Source organism: Thalassophryne amazonica, chromosome 12, assembly GCF_902500255.1.
Source record: "Thalassophryne amazonica chromosome 12, fThaAma1.1, whole genome shotgun sequence".
NCBI classification, from domain to species: domain Eukaryota; kingdom Metazoa; phylum Chordata; class Actinopteri; order Batrachoidiformes; family Batrachoididae; genus Thalassophryne; species Thalassophryne amazonica.
The window spans coordinates 62,418,656-62,436,371 of NC_047114.1; the positions used below are offsets into that span (position 1 = coordinate 62,418,656).

At 42.1% G+C, this 17,716-nt stretch overlaps 1 protein-coding gene across 3 annotated transcripts in view; it reads left to right on the forward strand.

The window, feature by feature from the left end:
* The window catches only part of LOC117521082 (protein unc-13 homolog A-like), a 97,201-nt gene extending 91,292 nt beyond the window's left edge, over window positions 1-5,909 (forward strand). For 2 of the 3 annotated variants that reach the window (XM_034182399.1, XM_034182400.1), the window contains exons 39-41: window positions 779-865; window positions 2,958-3,114; window positions 3,231-3,549. In XM_034182399.1, coding sequence (XP_034038290.1) covers window positions 779-865; window positions 2,958-3,114; window positions 3,231-3,519 — 533 coding nt within the window. In that variant the 3' untranslated portion in view covers window positions 3,520-3,549. The other variant, XM_034182398.1, reaches the window with a different exon arrangement.
* Window positions 5,910-17,716: the final 11,807 nt, after the last annotated feature.

Genomic DNA, 17,716 nt, shown 5'->3' on the forward strand with positions numbered 1-17,716 from the left:
GAAGACTGAGAGAGCCGTCAGAGGTCCAGGTGATGGCAGCATGTGAGGGAGGAAGAAGACGAATTAAGAGCTGGAATGTACAGAAATATAAAGGAAACAGTTTTATCTCCTTTCAATTTTAGCAAGATTTTTTTTTTCCAACTATTACTGTAGTTTTAGTTTGTTTTGTTTTACACTTTTTACTCTTTTAATTCATTTTATTAGTAATTGCAGCGGGCCGCGGCCTCAACGTTACCTAAATTCTGGGTCTTTTAGTGAAGTTTAGGGCTAGTGGCCGGCTATCACCTTAGTATTTCTCTGTTTTTCTTGTTGTTTAATGCTGACAAATTATACAGTATTTCTTGTCTTTCTGATGCCTGATTCTGTTTTTTCTCTGTTTAAGGTGCAGCTCCATCCAGAGATGGGAGTTGTGTTTGTGTTGGTGACCCTCCTGTCCTGTGCGCCAATAGCATTTGTTATATATTCGTTGGTGAATTGTTCTGTGAATTGTTCTGTAATTTATGTTTTGTAGCATGGCCCAAGCAGAGGGTCACCCCTTTGAGTCTGGTCTGCTTGAGGTTTCTTCCTCAGAGGGAGTTTTTCCTTACCACTGTTGCTCTGGGGGTTGGTAAGGTTAGACCTTACCTGTGTGAAGCGCTTTGAAGCACCTCTGTTGTGATTTGGCACTATATAAATGAAAATAAATTGAAATTGAAATTGTTTTCATCACGTACTGCTTTTTCGATGTGACACCGGTCCGCCTAAACAAAGTGGTTTAGAAAAATGTGTGTCTTTGCAGCGTCAGTGGGGGATGCGGTTGGAGAGGTGATCATGAACGTGGACATCTTACCACAGCCTAACGGAGAACACAAGATCAGTATCAAAGGTATTAAAAAAAAACAAACAAGAAAAGGTTTGCTTCACTGGAACATTGAATCCATTAAAATGCATTTCAGATTCAAGTGATGCTGCAAATTAGAGTGTAAAACATGTTACCAGATTGTCAGTGAAGGTTCGCACTTATCCAGGTAGGAGATATCTAGACGTTTACTCCAAATATGCTGGACTTCTTGTAGTGACATTATAAACAATTTCCTTTGGGATTAATAAAGTTATTCTTATGATGTTTCACTGTTAGTTGCTAACAGCATCCGTTTGGAGGTGTGTGCTTCAGGCTACCTGTTTGTGTCCTTGAACAACAAGTCACTTCATCTGCATTGTCTCAGTCCACCCAACTGTAAATGGATACCAGCCTTGGCTGGAGAAATAACCTTCAGTGTCCAGAGAGAGTCCTCCACTCTCATCCGCTTCACGCATAATGAGCCCCAGGACCTGTATAAGACTTACTTGTTTATAAACTCTGAATGTGAGGAGAAAATTATTTAGTATGAGAGAAAGTATTTGTTCTTGCAGAAAGATCATTTTGCGTGACAAATCTTAATAAATTGTTAAAGTATTTATAGGTTTGAAATGTGTAGCAAATACTTGTTTTTTGATCAGTTTCCCTGAGATCAGACTTGCCAAAGCAAAGTAAAAAGTGGAATACATGTTGACCCGTGTGGAACCACAGATTCTGAATGTGGTCACTTGTACTATATACGGAGGACAACTGACTTTTTTGGAAAATTTGATTAAAGGTATGCTACATTTGTTAAGTATTGACATAGAAAAATGTCTTGGCTTTTATGAAAATCTTTATTGAAAGTTTAATCTGTTTTCAGTTGTATTTAATTTTCTAAAATGATTTTTTTTTTCTGTCAGTAAGCTTTTCTGAAGCTGCTTATTTTACAATATTCCATATAAAGAAATTATGAATAACTCAAGTTTTATATTTGCGCTGTTACAGTGTTCACATTAGATCAAATTTCTTTCCTTTTGTCCCCTTTTTTAAGCCTGTGTGAGACACTGTTGAGACACAATGCTGCTGTTTTGTCAAGAGTGTGAACATGTTAATTCTGTGTTTGGGGTCACATGCACACAGAAAATGTCCACATTTGAATCTACTGTCTGGGATGTTCGAGGACGGACAGACTGATGAATTCTGTCAGGTCTGCAGCAATCTCACAGGCTTATTTTGAAATGCAAGCTCTTATTGTGGAAGTGTGACATAAACAGGCTTGTTTTAAAAAATTACTGATTTCTCTAAAAAAAACAAAAAAAAAACATAAATATGCCAAAGGACGAAAATCAGCTCTTTCTGGATTTCAGTTGATGCTCCGGATACACAAACACACAGAGGCCATTTGCCTTTTATTATATAGCTCGTTTTATTATATAGATTGGCACATAAGTCTTAATTCACATTTGTTTACATTCTTAGTGTTAGCATGACTGTTGGAACAACAGAAAGAAACTGATCACTTGATGTCTCTCTCACGCTTTGTGTTGACCATCACATCTTGTTCACATCCTGTTTTCAACCCTAAATCACCTTTACTAATTTTGAGCCAGGTCAGATTTGAACCTACAGTCTCCAGCACCTTCATGAATCATTAGTCTACTCTAATTTTGGCTTTGAAATAAGCAACCAGCTGTGGAACAGTTCCTCCATACAAGTATATGCATGTTTAAAACAAGCCCATTTTGCTATTTTAACTTGATAAGACAGGAAATAAGTCAGCCTCTCTGACTTAATGTAGACCATACAATTTTGAAATGAGATCCAAAAGACTAGTTTCAAATCATCTAGTTTAGTTTGCTAGCTTCAAGTAAGGCTTCTGTTACCTTCAAGCGGATGTTTCACAGATCCGTTGTATGTAATTCAAAATTCCTCAAAGACAAGTTTCTTATGAATATGAGGCAAGTAACATTTAGTTAAATTAAGTCAAAATCTCCCTTAGAAAGCACTAAGTAGATGATCAGTTTATACTAAAAATAAGACTGAGCTTTTGCTTAGATCTGCATTTCTGCACTGTTTTTATAATTCTTGTCCTCGCTTCCTCCGTCCTCATATTTTTTAACCCTCTGTCTCCCTCTAGTGGTGGCTGCCAATGACCTGAAGTGGAAGGCACAAGGTTTTCGGCCCTTCGTAGAAGTCTACATCATCGGCCCTCACCTCAGCGACAAGAAGAGGAAATTTGCCACCAAGTCCAAGAACAACAGTTGGTCGCCAAAGTTCAACGAGAGCTTCCAGTAGTGAGTTTTCCCTTTTGCCATCAAGATCATTGTTTTGGGGAGTTTTCTGCCATTTATTACAGGTTTACATTCACAGAGTTTTGAATCACAGTCTTTCTTCCCCCACCCTCACGCAGCTCCCTCGGCACTGAGGTTGGCCCTGAGAGCTACGAGCTGCAGGTGTGCGTGAAGGACTACTGCTTTGCCAGGGAGGACCGAACCGTGGGCATGGCCGTGCTGCAGGTGAAGGATGTGGTCAACAAGAGCAGCGTCACCTGCTGGCTGCCGCTGGGCCGGCGCATCCACATGGATGAGACGGGGCTGACTGTGCTGCGCATCCTTTCCCAGCGCAACAACGACGATGTGGCCAAAGAGTTTGTCAAGCTCAAGTCAGACCAGCGCTCAGCCGAGGAGGGGCGCAGCTGAGAGCACAAAACCACAAGAGACACACGTAGTGTTACACGCACGCACGCACACACACACACACACACACACACACACTAGCCACACCTTTACAGATCGATGACCACGTGCAGTCCTCAAGCACACGCACGAGCACGTCACATTGTACAGAAACCTCCAGACATTATGCAACATTAGCATTGCAGCGGAATCAATGCTAACTCTGAGTAACACGTGTGAAACAAATTAGCACGTCTTTCCTCATCCACGTCGTTTTTTTTTTCTTTTTCTTAAATGCTGTACATTTAAAACCAAGCCCAACAGAATGCAACACAGAACCACAACAAACCGTGTGAATAGTTTGAACACTTTGCACTTTGGCTTTTCTGCGTTTGCAGAACAGCGCTCCCCGCTTAGCTTTGCCCTCTAACCCCAATCACTGGTTGTTCGTTTGCTCTGTTGTCCTTTCCCTCCCGTGTTGTCATTTGCACCGTGTAGGGTTCCCGTGGTGGAATTATGTTGTGGAAGGACTTCAGGTGCACGTCAGTGATTGGTTTCCTTAAAAAACAAACAACAAAAGATCTGGGTTCCCCATGAAGTTCAGGGTGAAGGCCTTGGCTTGCTCCATTCTGCAACATCCTGCATGTTGACCCCACGAACACTGTGATTCACTTGCTGTAACTGTGGCAACACTTCTGTGAAAGTACTCTTGTAAAAGTGGTTGCCTGTTGTCCTTCATGTGTGCGAGCACGGTGCACACACACACACACACACACACACACACACACACACACACACACACACACACACACACACACACACACACACACACACACACACACAGCGGTCATGCCAACATAAGTGAAACAAAAAGTTGAGGCCATAATGAGCTGATTTGTTTGTTTTAATTACAATGGAGCAATACATTAAGAGGCGAACACCCCGAGAGTGCACATTATTTATAAAAGGGCTACAGGAAGGACGCTGAGGTTTGCCCCGTTTTCAGGCTCTGCCACAGAAACGCCGAAACAGCAGCACTGTGGAGGGTGGGGGGACTCACACTGTTGGTTGTTAATGAAGGAAAAGCGCCGGATCCTCCCCCAAGGTTTTCCCAACAGTCCCACTGTCAACAAGACTGCCAAGGCCGTGTGAAGCCCGAGGATGCACAACCACGCTTTTCTGCTGGACGCACCATCTCAGCTGCACTCGTAAGGCAATAGTGGTTTGTTTGTTTGTATGTTCAGGGAGAACAAACCATTTGAACACTGCTTTTACTTTTCTGTGTGTGGATCGATGATCTTATCTGCAAAACGGCTTTCACATCGTGAGCAATATATTGTAACTACAGACCTGAACGTGTGCGCTGTTGATATCCCACATATGCACAATCTGCAATATATACATTTAAAGAATTTTTTTTATTATTATTATTTCTGGATTCCCCATTAACATGTGTGATGTGTGCTTTTCTGAGAAGAATGGGTTGCATTTTAAAGAATCAGCTTCGCCTTCACTTTGGAACAAATTTACACGACCTTGAGAGATCTCATGTTTTTTGTTTTGTTTTATTTTCTTTAAACAAATGAATTAAAGCCATCCGAGTTGCTGCCAAGCATTACGGTACTTCAGTCCCGTCATCTGTGATGAAGCTGTTCGACAGCAAAACGTGAGCTCTTGTTTGTAAGCCGACTTGTCGTCTGTCCGTCTGTGAAGCTTGATGTCAGTGACAGTCACTGTACGTGCTGACGCACTGATGAATTCTACTCGTTTCCTCAGCATCCTGGATTTAGGCCTCTAAATATCGTAAGATCATGTGATCAAACACTATCATTTTTATTTCTGCATTATGGTGTGACCCGCTGAGCGGTACCAATCTGAGGATACAGAATTTGTTTTGCAGTATGTTGGTTGTAGTACAGATGGGAAAATGACACATTCTAGAAGAAAAAGCAACAACAAAAAGCAAAAACAGAATTATCACCAACTTTGGGGCTCCTCAGTTGCCTGCTTCACACACATAATCTACGCCAGAGCACAAATGGCCACATGTAAGAAGACATGCATGCGTGCATGTACACGGACACACGTCTGCAGAGCCCGGCGACCCTGTGAATAGAATCAACCACAACTGCATGATGGGAAACCTTATTGTCCCAGCACGCGTCTCTTTGATGTTACTCGTCATTTCTCTTATTTCCAAAGCTAAATGTATTTTTTTTTAAATGCTTGTGAATATGTCTGCTGTAATCTACATGAATGTAGTGTGAACGCAGAATTCGCATGAGAGAATTATTTTCTACTGATGTTTCTAATTTGTTTGTCATTATTAATTGTTCTTTAATGAGGATGAAGTGGAAATGGAATGCAGCCTGATTGTGATCTGCTTCCTATTAAAAGATTTGTGTCACAATCAAGCGGTTTGGTTTTTATTGCTTCTGAGAACCACGTGTGAGGATTTTTTTTTTCTAATGCAAAGTGAATTTTCATACAACTTTCCTCACAGACTGGATGTGGCCAAGAACAGGAAGTGTTACATTTTAGAGCAGACCCAGCTGTTAATGAAATGTTTGTAAATTTAACGCTTTGGCTAACAACCAAAGTACACAAACTTTAAAGTGTAGGAATTTGTAGCACAGAAAGAACTTCTCATATCTACATGGGACTGGACCCTCATGTTCCAACACCATGTTGATACAGTAGCCCAAAAATGCTTACTACATATGTTGCAGGTCAGCCAGATGACTGAAGAAAAAACACGAGGCAGCAGTTGCTAGTGCAGGACAGCAAGTTTGAGAACACTCATTTTGGGGAAATAAAAGATAATGCATAGTGCTCACCAGAAGAGAATGAAAGGTAGCATTAGTCCCAGTAGCTAAAGAAGTGAAATCATGAAGGGAAGGTATATTGTGACGGCATATTCAAATCAAATCAATTTTATTTATATAGCGCCAAATCACAACAAACAGTTGCCCCAAGGTGCTTTATATTGTAAGGCAAAGCCATACAATAATTACGGAAAAACCCCAACGGTCAAAACGACCCCCTGTGAGCAAGCACTTGGCGACAGTGGGAAGGAAAAACTCCCTTTTAACAGGAAGAAACCTCCAGCAGAACCAGGCTCAGGGAGGGGCAGTCTTCTGCTGGGGCTGAGGGGAGAGAATCAGGAAGAAGACATGCTGTGGAAGAGAGCAGAGATCAATCACTAATGATTAAATGCAGAGTGGTGCATACAGAGCAAAAAGAGAAAGAAACACTCAGTGCATCATGGGAACCCCCCAGCAGTCTAAGTCTATAGCAGCATAACTAAACGCATAAAGCGCATATTAAACATGTAGGACTGCTTTTTTGCATTTACGCAATATCTCTAAAATCAGAAAGGTCTTGTCTCAGAGTGATGCTGAAAAACTAATTCATGCATTTATTTCCTCTAGGCTGGACTATTGTAATTCATTATTATCAGGTTGTCCTAAAAGTTCCCTAAAAAGCCTTCAGTTAATTCAAAATGCTGCAGCTAGAGTACTGACGGGGACTAGAAGGAGAGCACATATCTCACCCATATTGGCCTCTCTTCATTGGCTTCCTGTTAATTCTAGAATAGAATTTAAAATTCTTCTTCTTACTTATAAGGTTTTGAATAATCAGGTCCCATCTTATCTTAGGGACCTCGTAGTACCATATCACCCCAATAGAGCGCTTCGCTCTCAGACTGCAGGCTTACTTGTAGTTCCTAGGGTTTGTAAGAGTAGAATGGGAGGCAGAGCCTTCAGCTTTCAGGCTCCTCTCCTGTGGAACCAGCTCCCAATTCAGATCAGGGAGACAGACACCCTCTCTACTTTTAAGATTAGGCTTAAAACTTTCCTTTTTGCTAAAGCTTATAGTTCGGGCTGGATCAGGTGACCCTGAACCATCCCTTAGTTATGCTGCTATAGACGTAGACTGCTGGGGGGTTCCCATGATGCACTGTTTCTTTCTCTTTTTGCTCTGTATGCACCACTCTGCATTTAATCATTAGTGATCAATCTCTGCTCCCCTCCACAGCATGTCTTTTTCCTGGTTCTCTCCCTCAGCCCCAACCAGTCCCAGCAGAAGACTGCCCCTCCCTGAGCCTGGTTCTGCTGGAGGTTTCTTCCTGTTAAAAGGGAGTTTTTCCTTCCCACTGTAGCCAAGTGCTTGCTCACAGGGGGTCGTTTTGACCATTAGGGTTTTACATAATTATTGTATGGCCTTGCCTTACAATATAAAGCGCCTTGGGGCAACTGTTTGTTGTGATTTGGCGCTATATAAAAAAAATTGATTGATTGATTGATTGATAACTAAGGGATGGTTCATGGTCACTTGATCCAGCCCTAACTATAAGCTTTAGCAAAAAGGAAAGTTTTAAGCCTAATCTTAAAAGTAGAGAGGGTGTCTGTCTCCCTGATCCGAATTGGGAGCTGGTTCCACAGGAGAGGAGCCTGAAAGCTGAAGGCTCTGCCTCCCATTCTACTCTTACAAACCCTAGGAACTACAAGTAAGCCTGCAGTCTGAGAGTGAAGCACTCTATTGGGGTGATATGGTACTATGAGGTCCCTAAGATAAGATGGGACCTGATTATTCAAAACCTTATAAGTAAGAAGAAGAATTTTAAATTCTATTCTAGAATTAACAGGAAGCCAATGAAGAGAGGCCAATATGGGTGAGATATGCGCTCTCCTTCTAGTCCCCGTCAGTACTCTAGCTGCAGCATTTTGAATTAACTGAAGGCTTTTCAGGGAACTTTTAGGACAACCTGATAATAATGAATTACAATAGTCCAGCCTAGAGGAAATAAATGCATGAATTAGTTTTTCAGCATCACTCTGAGACAAGACCTTTCTAATTTTAGAGATATTGCGCAAATGCAAAAAAAGCAGTCCTACATATTTGTTTAATACGCACATTGAATGACATATCCTGATCAAAAATGAGTCCAAGATTTCTCACAGTATTACTAGAGATCAGGGTAATACCATCCAGAGTAAGGATCTGGTTAGACACCATGTTTCTAAGATTTGTGGGGCCAAGTACAATAACTTCAGTTTTATCTGAGTTTAAAAGCAGGAAATTAGAGGTCATCCATGTCTTTATGTCTGTAAGACAATCCTGCAGTTTAGCTAATTGGTGTGTGTCCTCTGGCTTCATGGATAAATAAAGCTGGGTATCATCTGCGTAACAATGAAAATTTAAGCAATGCTGTCTAATAATACTACCTAAGGGAAGCATGTATAAAGTGAATAACATTGGTCCTAGCACAGAACCTTGTGGAACTCCATAATTAACCTTAGTCTGTGAAGAAGATTCCCCATTTACATGAACAAATTGTAATCTATTAGATAAATATGATTCAAACCACCGCAGCACAGTGCCTTTAATACCTACGGCATGCTCTAATCTCTGTAATAAAATTTTATGGTCAACAGTATCAAAAGCAGCACTGAGGTCTAACAGAACAAGCACAGAGATGAGTCCACTGTCTGAGGCCATAAGAAGATCTGTTATGTGTCGACGCGGGTTGAGGAGCGGACCTGTGTCTGACGGAACCCAGCGCTAAAACAACCAGAAAGCGGTTCCAATAACAAAACAATTTATTTTTCCACCCTTTGGTGCATAAAAAAGTGTACAAATGAAAACTGCGTCGGTCTGGCGGAGTGAAGGACGGCGCGCTCTCCAGCGCCCAAAAGGATCGAAGCCCGGCGCTTCTGGACCCACGTTCACCGCCAAACACCCCCCAGGTGGACACGACAAACCGACTCTGCGAAGGATAGAAAAGGTGAGGTAAGTCAGCAGCTACAACCAATATCCTTCAAAGGCACACACTATCAGCAACACATTCAGGTCTGAATTTAAGCTTTATGTAAATGAGCAGCTTCTCACAACAGGTGGAGGATCATCAGTCCGCACGCCACGACAGTGAGAAGCGAGCTGCACAATTCTCATCAATATTCACATATACTGCGTAACAAAATACCAAGTTACTGTTAACAATCATTCAGACAATCAAATCACCTCTGATGTGTGCTGACAGCATGTGTCCCTCACCAGTCCTCCTTCACAGGCACGATGTGTCAAACCCAGGCGCGGTCCTCAGCGTCTCACAAACGAACATCACAAGGTCGAGTTCCCGGCAATTCTGCTTGAATCACACATGGCTTAAATGCAGAACGCCATCTCATTATCTGCTTCAGCTGAAAGTCTTTAAGGTTGCACGTGAGCACCATCCACAGGTGCTGCACATAACGTTGATGAGGGTGAAGGACTCTTCTGCCAGCACCTTCTCCACAGACAATAAATCAGTTTGCATACCACCTGGAGAGCAAAGAAAAGAAAAGAACACCAAAATGTCCAGCCACACCCCCCAACACACAACAAGATCATTTGTAACCTTCACTAATGCTGTTTCTGTACTATAACTCAGCCACATGGGGTGTGCAGCCAGTACATTCTGAGTGCCGGTCCCAAGCCCGGATAAATGAGGAGGGTTGCGTCAGGAAGGGCATCCGGCGTAAAACAAGCCAACCCAACTATGCAGACTCAGAATCGAATTCCCATACCGGATCGGTCGTGGCCCGGGTTAACAACGTCCGCCACCGGTGCTATTGCCCAACAGGGTGCCGATGGAAATTGGGCTACTGCTGGGCGAAGACGACGAAGAAGAGGAGGAAAACGTTGCCACGAACAGCGGGAGAAGAAGAAAACTAGAAGGGTGGAAATGAGAGTGGGGACTTTGAATGTTGGTAGTATGACTAGTAAAGGGAGAGAGCTGGCTGATATGATGGAGAGGAGAAAGGTAGACATATTGTGTGTGCAAGAGACCAAGTGGAAGGGAAGTAAGAGCAGGAGCATCGGCAGTGGGTACAAGTTGTTGTACCATGGTGAGGACAGGAAGAGAAATGGTGTTGGGGTCATTTTAAAGGAAGAGTATGTTAAAAGTGTGTTGGAGGTTAAGCGAGTGTCTGACAGGGTGATGAGTGTGAAGTTGGAAATTGAAGGGGTGATGATGAATATCATCAGTGCATATGCCCCACAGGTAGGTTGTGAGATGAAGGAGAAAGAAGATTTCTGGAGTGTGTTAGATGAGGTGGTGGAGAGTGTGCCCAAGCATGAAAGAGTGGTAATAGGAGCAGACTTCAATGGGCATGTTGGTGAAGGGAACAGAGATGATGAGGAAGTAATGGGTAGATATGGTATAAAGGATAGGAATGGGGAAGGACAGATGGTAGTTGATTTTGCAAAAAGGATGGAAATGGCTGTGGTGAATACCTACTTTAAGAAAAGGGAGGAGCACAGGGTAACATATAAGAGTGGAGGAAGGTGCACACAGGTGGACTACATTCTTTATAGGAGATGAAAGCTAAAATAAATCACAGACTGTAAGGTGGTAGCAGGAGAGAGTGTCACTACACAGCATAGGATGGTTGTTTGTAGGATGACTTTAGAGGTAAAGAAGAAGAAGAGAGTGAGAGCTCAACAAAGGATCAGATGGTGGAAGCTGAAGGAGGAAGACGTGTGAAATTTAGCGAGCAGGTGAGAGAAGCACTAGTTGGAGGGGAAGCAATTTTGGACAACTGGAAGAGTACTGCAGATGTGGTGAGGGAGACAGCTAGGGCAGTACTGGGTATGACATCTGGACAGTGGAAGGAAGACAAGGAGACTTGGTGGTGGAATGAAGAGGTCCAGGAAAGCATAAGGAGAAAGAGGTTGGCGAAAAAGTTTTGGGATAGTCGGAGAGATGAAGAAAGTAGACAGGAGTACAAGGAGATGCGGCGTAAGGTGAGAAGAGAAGTGGCAAAAGCAAAGGAAAAGGCATATTGCGAGCTGTACAAGAAGTTGAATAGTAAGGAAGGAGAAAAGGACTTGTACCGATTGGCCAGACAAAGGGACAGAGCTGGAAAGGATGTGCAGCAGGTTAGGGTGGTAAAAGATGCACATGGTAATGTGCTGACAAGTGAGGAGTGTGTGCTGAGAAGGTGGAGGGAATATTTCGAAGAGTTGATGAATAAAGAAAATGAGCGAGAGAAAAGGCTGGATGATGTGGTGAGAGTAAATCAGGAAGTAAAAGAGATTAGCAAGGAAGAAGTGAGGGCTGCTATGAAGAGGATGAAGAGTGGAAAGGCAGTTGGTCCAGATGACATTCCAATGGAGGCATGGAAATGTCTAGGAGAGATGGCAGTAGAGTTTCTAACCAGATTGTATAATAAAATCTTGGAAAGTGAGAGGATGCCTGAGGAGTGGAGACGAAGTGTGCTGGTTCCTATTTTCAAGAACAAGGGTGATGTGCAGAGCTGCAGTAAATACAGAGGCATAAAGCTGATCAGCCACAGCATGAAGTTATGGGAAAGAGTAGTAGAAGCTAGGCTTAGAAAACAGGTGAAGGTGAAGATCTGTGAGCAGCAATATGGTTTCATGCCGAGAAAGAGCACTACAGATGCAATGTTTGCTCTGAGAATACTGTTGGAAAAGTACAGAGAAGGACAGAAAGAGTTACATTGTGTGTTTGTGGACTTAGAAAAAGCTTATGATAGGGTGCCAAAAGAAGAGTTGTGGCATTGTATGAGGAAGTCTGGAGTGGCAGAGAAGTATGTTAGGGTAGTGCAGGACATGTACAAGAATAGTGTGACAGCGGTGAGATGCGCAGTCGGAATGACAGACTCATTCAAGGTGGAGGTGGGATTACACCAAGGATCAGCTCTGAGTCCTTTCTTGTTTGCAGTGGTGATGGACAGGTTGACAGATGAGATCAGACAGGAGTCCCCATGGACTATGATGTTTGCAGATGACATTGTGATCTGTAGTGAGAGTAGAGAGCAAGTTGAGACTAGTCTGGAGAAGTGGAGATATGCTTTGGAGAGAAGGGGAATGAAAGTCAGTAGAAGCAAGACTGAGTACATGTGTGTGAATGAGAGGGAGCCCAGTGGAATAGTGCGGTTACAAGGAGTAGAAGTGGTGAAAGTAGATGAGTTTAAATATTTGGGGTCAACTGTTCAAAGTAATGGAGAGTGTGGTAGAGAGGTGAAGAAGAGAGTGCAGGCAGGGTGGAGTGGGTGGAGAAAGGTGGCAGGAGTGATTTGTGACCGAAGAATTTCAGCAAGAGTGAAGGGGAAAGTTTACAAAACAGTAGTGAGACCAGCTATCTTGTATGGTTTAGAGACAGTGGCACTAACAAAAAGACAGGAGGCAGAGCTGGAGGTGGCAGAGCTGAAGATGTTGAGATTCTCTTTGGGAGTGACAAGAATGGACAAGATTAGGAATGAACATATCAGAGGGACAGCTCAGGTGGGACGATTTGGAGACAAAATCAGAGAGGCGAGATTGAGATGGTTTGGACATGTGCAGAGGAGGGACCCAGGGTATATAGGGAGAAGGATGCTGAGGATGGAGCCACCAGGCAGGAGGAGAAGAAGGAGACCAAAGAGGAGGTTCATGGATGTGCTGAGAGACGACATGCAGGTGGTTGGTGTGACAGAGGAAGATACAGAGGACAGGGTGAGATGGAAACGATTGATCTGCTGTAGCGCCCCCTAACGGGAACAGCCGAAAGACAAAGAAGAAGAAGAAGCTGTTTCTGTACTATGATGAATTCTAAACCCTGACTGAAACTCTTCAAATAGACCATTCCTCTGCAGATGATCAGTTAGCTGTTTTACAACTACCCTTTCAAGAATTTTTGAGAGAAAAGGAAGATTGGAGATTGGCCAATAATTAGCTAAGATAGCTGGGTCAAGTGATGGCTTTTTAAGTAATGGTTTAATTACTGCCACCTTAAAAGCCTGAGGTACATAGCCAACTAATAAAGATAGATTAATCATATTTAAGATCGAAGCATTAATTAATGGTAGGGCTTCCTTGAGCAGCCTGGTAGGAATGGGGTCTAATAGACATGTTGATGGTTTGGAGGAAGTAACTAATGAAAATAACTCAGAACAATCGGAGAGAAAGAGTCTAACCAAATACCGGCATCACTGAAAGCAACCAAAGAGAACGATATGTCTTTGGGATGGTTATGAGTAATTTTTTCTCTAATAGTTAAAATTTTATTAGCAAAGAAAGTCATGAAGTCATTACTAGTTAAAGTTAAAGGAATACTCGGCTCAATAGAGCTCTGACTCTTTCTCAGCCTGGCTACAGTGCTGAAAAGAAACCTGGGGTTGTTCTTATTTTTCTTCAATTAGTGATGAGTAGTAAGATGTCCTAGCTTTACGGAGGGCTTTTTTATAGAGCAACAGACTCTTTTTCCAGGCTAAGTGAAAATCTTCTAAATTAGTGAGGCGCCATTTCCTCTCCAACTTACGGGTTATCTGCTTTAAGCTGCGAGTTTGTGAGTTATACCACGGAGTCAGGCACTTCTGATTTAAGGTTCTCTTTTTCAGAGGAGCTACAGCATCCAAAGTTGTCCTCAATGAGGATATAAAACTATTGACGAGATAATCTATCTCACTCACAGAGTTTAGGTAGCTACTCTGCCCTCTGTTGGTATATGGCATTGGAGAACATAAAGAAGGAATCATATCCTTAAACCTAGTTACAGCGCTTTCTGAAAGACTTCTACTGTAATGAAACTTATTCCCCACTGCTGGGTAGTCCACCAGAGTAAATGTAAATGTTATTAAGAAATGATCAGACAGAAGGGGGTTTTCAGGGAATACTGTTAAGTCTTCAATTTCCATACCATAAGTCAGAACAAGATCTAAGGTATGATTAAAGTGGTGGGTGGACTCATTTACATTTTGAGCAAAGCCAATCGAGTCTAACAATAGATTAAATGCAGTGTTGAGGCTGTTATTCTCAGCATCTGTGTGGATGTTAAAATCGCCCACTATAATTATCTTATCTGAGCTAAGCACTAAGTCAGACAAAATGTCCGAAAATTCACAGAGAAACTCACAGTAACGACCAGGTGGACGATAGATAACAACAAATAAAACTGGTTTTTGGGACTTCCAATTCCAATCAAGACTAAGAGTCAAGCTTTCAAATGAATTAAAGCTCTGTCTGGGTTTTTGATTAATTAATAAGCTGGAGTGGAAGATTGCTGCTAATCCTCCGCCTCGGCCCGTGCTAAGAGCGTTCTGGCAGTTAGTGTGACTCGGGGGTGTTGACTCATTTAACCTAACATATTCATCCTGCTGTAACCAGGTTTCTGTAAGGCAGAATAAATCAATATGTTGATCAATTATTATATCATTTACTAACAGGGACTTAGAAGAGAGAGATCTAATGTTTAATAGACCACATTTAACTGTTTTAGTCTGTGGTGCAATTGAGGGTGCTATATTATTTTTTCTTTTTGAATTTTTATGCTTAAATTGATTTTTGCTGGTTATTGGTGGTCTGGGAGCAGGCACCGTCTCTACGGGGATGGGGTAATGAGGGGATGGCAGGGGAAGAGAAGCTGCAGAGAGGTGTGTAAGACTACAACTCTGCTTCCTGGTCCCAACCCTGGATAGTCACGGTTTGGAGGATTTAATAAAATTGGCCAGATTTCTAGAAATGAGAGCTGCTCCATCCAAAGTGGGATGGATGCCGTCTCTCCTAACAAGACCAGGTTTTCCCCAGAAGCTTTGCCAATTATCTATGAAGCCCACCTCATTTTTTGGACACCACTCATAATGCAATCTGCAACCTCGAAACTAGAAGACAATAAATCCAACACATGAGCTTTAAAGAGATGGACTCATCCTCTGATGGGTACCAACACATTTCTGGGGTAAATCTGCATAATGGTGCTCAAGCAGAGCAATTTAGTTCTAACAATGGGTGTTCATAGTTTTGGCAGAAGTATACGGAGTGCTGTTGTAGCTACCCATCAGCACACAGCAGCAAAAGTGAACAAAATCCTGGGAGATTTTACAGCAGTATGTAAAAGTTTTGGCACACCTGATGATTTCCATGATTCTCCTTTATAAATCAATGGTTGTCTGGATCAGCAATTGCAGTTAAATATATCTTATAGCAGATGAACACACTAATATTTGAGAAGTGAAAAGTAGTAGTATTTACAGAAAGTGTGCAGTAATTAAACAAAATTAGGCAGGTGCATAAACTTGGGCAGTGGGCACCCTTGTCATTTTATTGATTTGAATACATTAGGCACTAATTATTGGAACACAAAATTGGTTTGCTAAGCTCATTGACCCTTGACCTCCTTACACAGGTGAATCCAATCATGAGAAAGGGTATTTAAGGTAGCCATTTGCAAATGTTTCTCCTCTTTGCATCTCTTCTAATAAGTGGCAACATGGGACCCTTTAACGACTCTCAAATGACCTGAAAACAAACATTGTTCAACATCATGGTTTTAAGGTAAGGATACAAAAAAAGCTATCTGAGAGATTTCAGCTGTCAGTTTCCACTGTGAGGAACATACTGAGGAAATGGAAGACCACAGGCACAGTACTAGTTAAGGCCTGAAGTGGCAGGCCAAGAAAAATCTCATATGCTGAAGCGAAGGATGGTGAGAACAGTCACAGTCAACCCACAGACCTGCTCCAAAGACCTACAACGTGATCTTGCTGCAGACAGTGTCTGTGCATCATTCAAATATACAGCGCACTTTGCACAAAGAGACACTGTATGGGAGAGTAATGCAGAGAAAGCTAAAACTGAGTTATTTGGACATAACAAGAGGTGGAAAAAGAACACCATTCCAAGAAAAACACTTGCTACCTACAGTAAAATTTGGAGGTGGTTCCATCATGCTGTGTGGCCAGTGCAGCTACTGGGAATCTTGTTAAAGTTGAGGGTCACATGGATTCCAGTCAATATCAGCAGATTCTTGAAAACAATGTTCAAGAATCAGTGACAAAGTTGAAGTTGCACCGGGGCTGGATCTTTCAACAATTGTTTAACAATCAAACAAAATTGTTCACAGACTGGCACCCCCCTATCTGGCTGGCCTGGTTGAGTCCTATGTGCCGGCAGGGGCTCTGTGTTCACAGGGTGCAGGATTATTGTGTGTCCCGAGGGTGAAGAAAAAGTCAGCGGGTTACAGAGCTTTCTATCACCGTGCCCCAGCTCTGTGGAATGATCTGCCTGTGCTGATACGACAGTCGGACTCTGTGGAGACTTTTAAAGCCAGGCTGAAGACACATTTGTTCTCCCTGTTTTATCATTAGTATTTTATATGATTGTGTGTCTTTTTTATTCTTTTTATTTATTTTACCTTTTTATGGTTAAATTTTTTTTTATTGTGTTTTAATCTTATTTTATTTTATTCTGCTTTTACATGATGTTTGTGAAGCACCTTGAAGCGATTACTCGTGATTTGGCACTATATAAAATAATAAATTATTAATATTATAACAAGACAATGGCCCTAAACACTGCTCAAAATCTACTAAGGCATTCATGCAGAGCAACAAGTACAACGTTCTGGAATGACCATCTCAGTCCCCAGACCTGAATATTATTGAAAATCTGTGGTGTGATTTTAAGTGGGCTGTCCATGCTCAGAAACCAACAAACCTGACTGAGATGAACTGGAGATGTTTTGTAAAGATGAATGGTCCAAAATACCTTCAACGAGAATCCAGACTACAACCCTAATTCCAGTGAAGTTGGGACATTGTGTGAAATGTAAATAAAAACAGAATACAATGATTTGCAAATCCTCTTCAACCTATATTCAATTGAATACAGCACAAAGACAAGATATTTAATGTTCAAAGTGATAGACTTTTTTGTTTTTGTGCAAATATTTGCTCATTTTTAAATGGATGCCTGCAATAAATTTAAAACAACCTGGGACAGTGGCAACAAAAGACTGGGAAAGTTGATGAATGCTCAAAGAACATGTTTGGAACATTCCACAGGTGAACAGGTGAGTGTCATGATTGGGTATAAAAGGAGCATTCCCAAAAGGCTCAGCTGTTCACAAAGATGGGGCGAGGATCGCCACTTTGTGAACAACTGCGTGAAAAAATACTTCATCAGTTTAATAACAATGTTTCTCAATGTTCAATTGCAAGGAATTTAGGGATTCCAGCATCTACAGCAGGGGTGGGCAACGAGGGCCGAGACACTGCAGGTTTTCCTTGCAACCAATCACCTCACCTGGTGGGTTGCTGATGAGCTTCTCCCCTGCACATAAACACCTGGTCATCAATGAAATCACCTGCTGAGACACCTGAACATTAATGAAATTACCTGCGAAGGTGAGTGGTAGCAAGGAAAACCTGCAATGTCTCGGCCCTTTATGGCACATGAT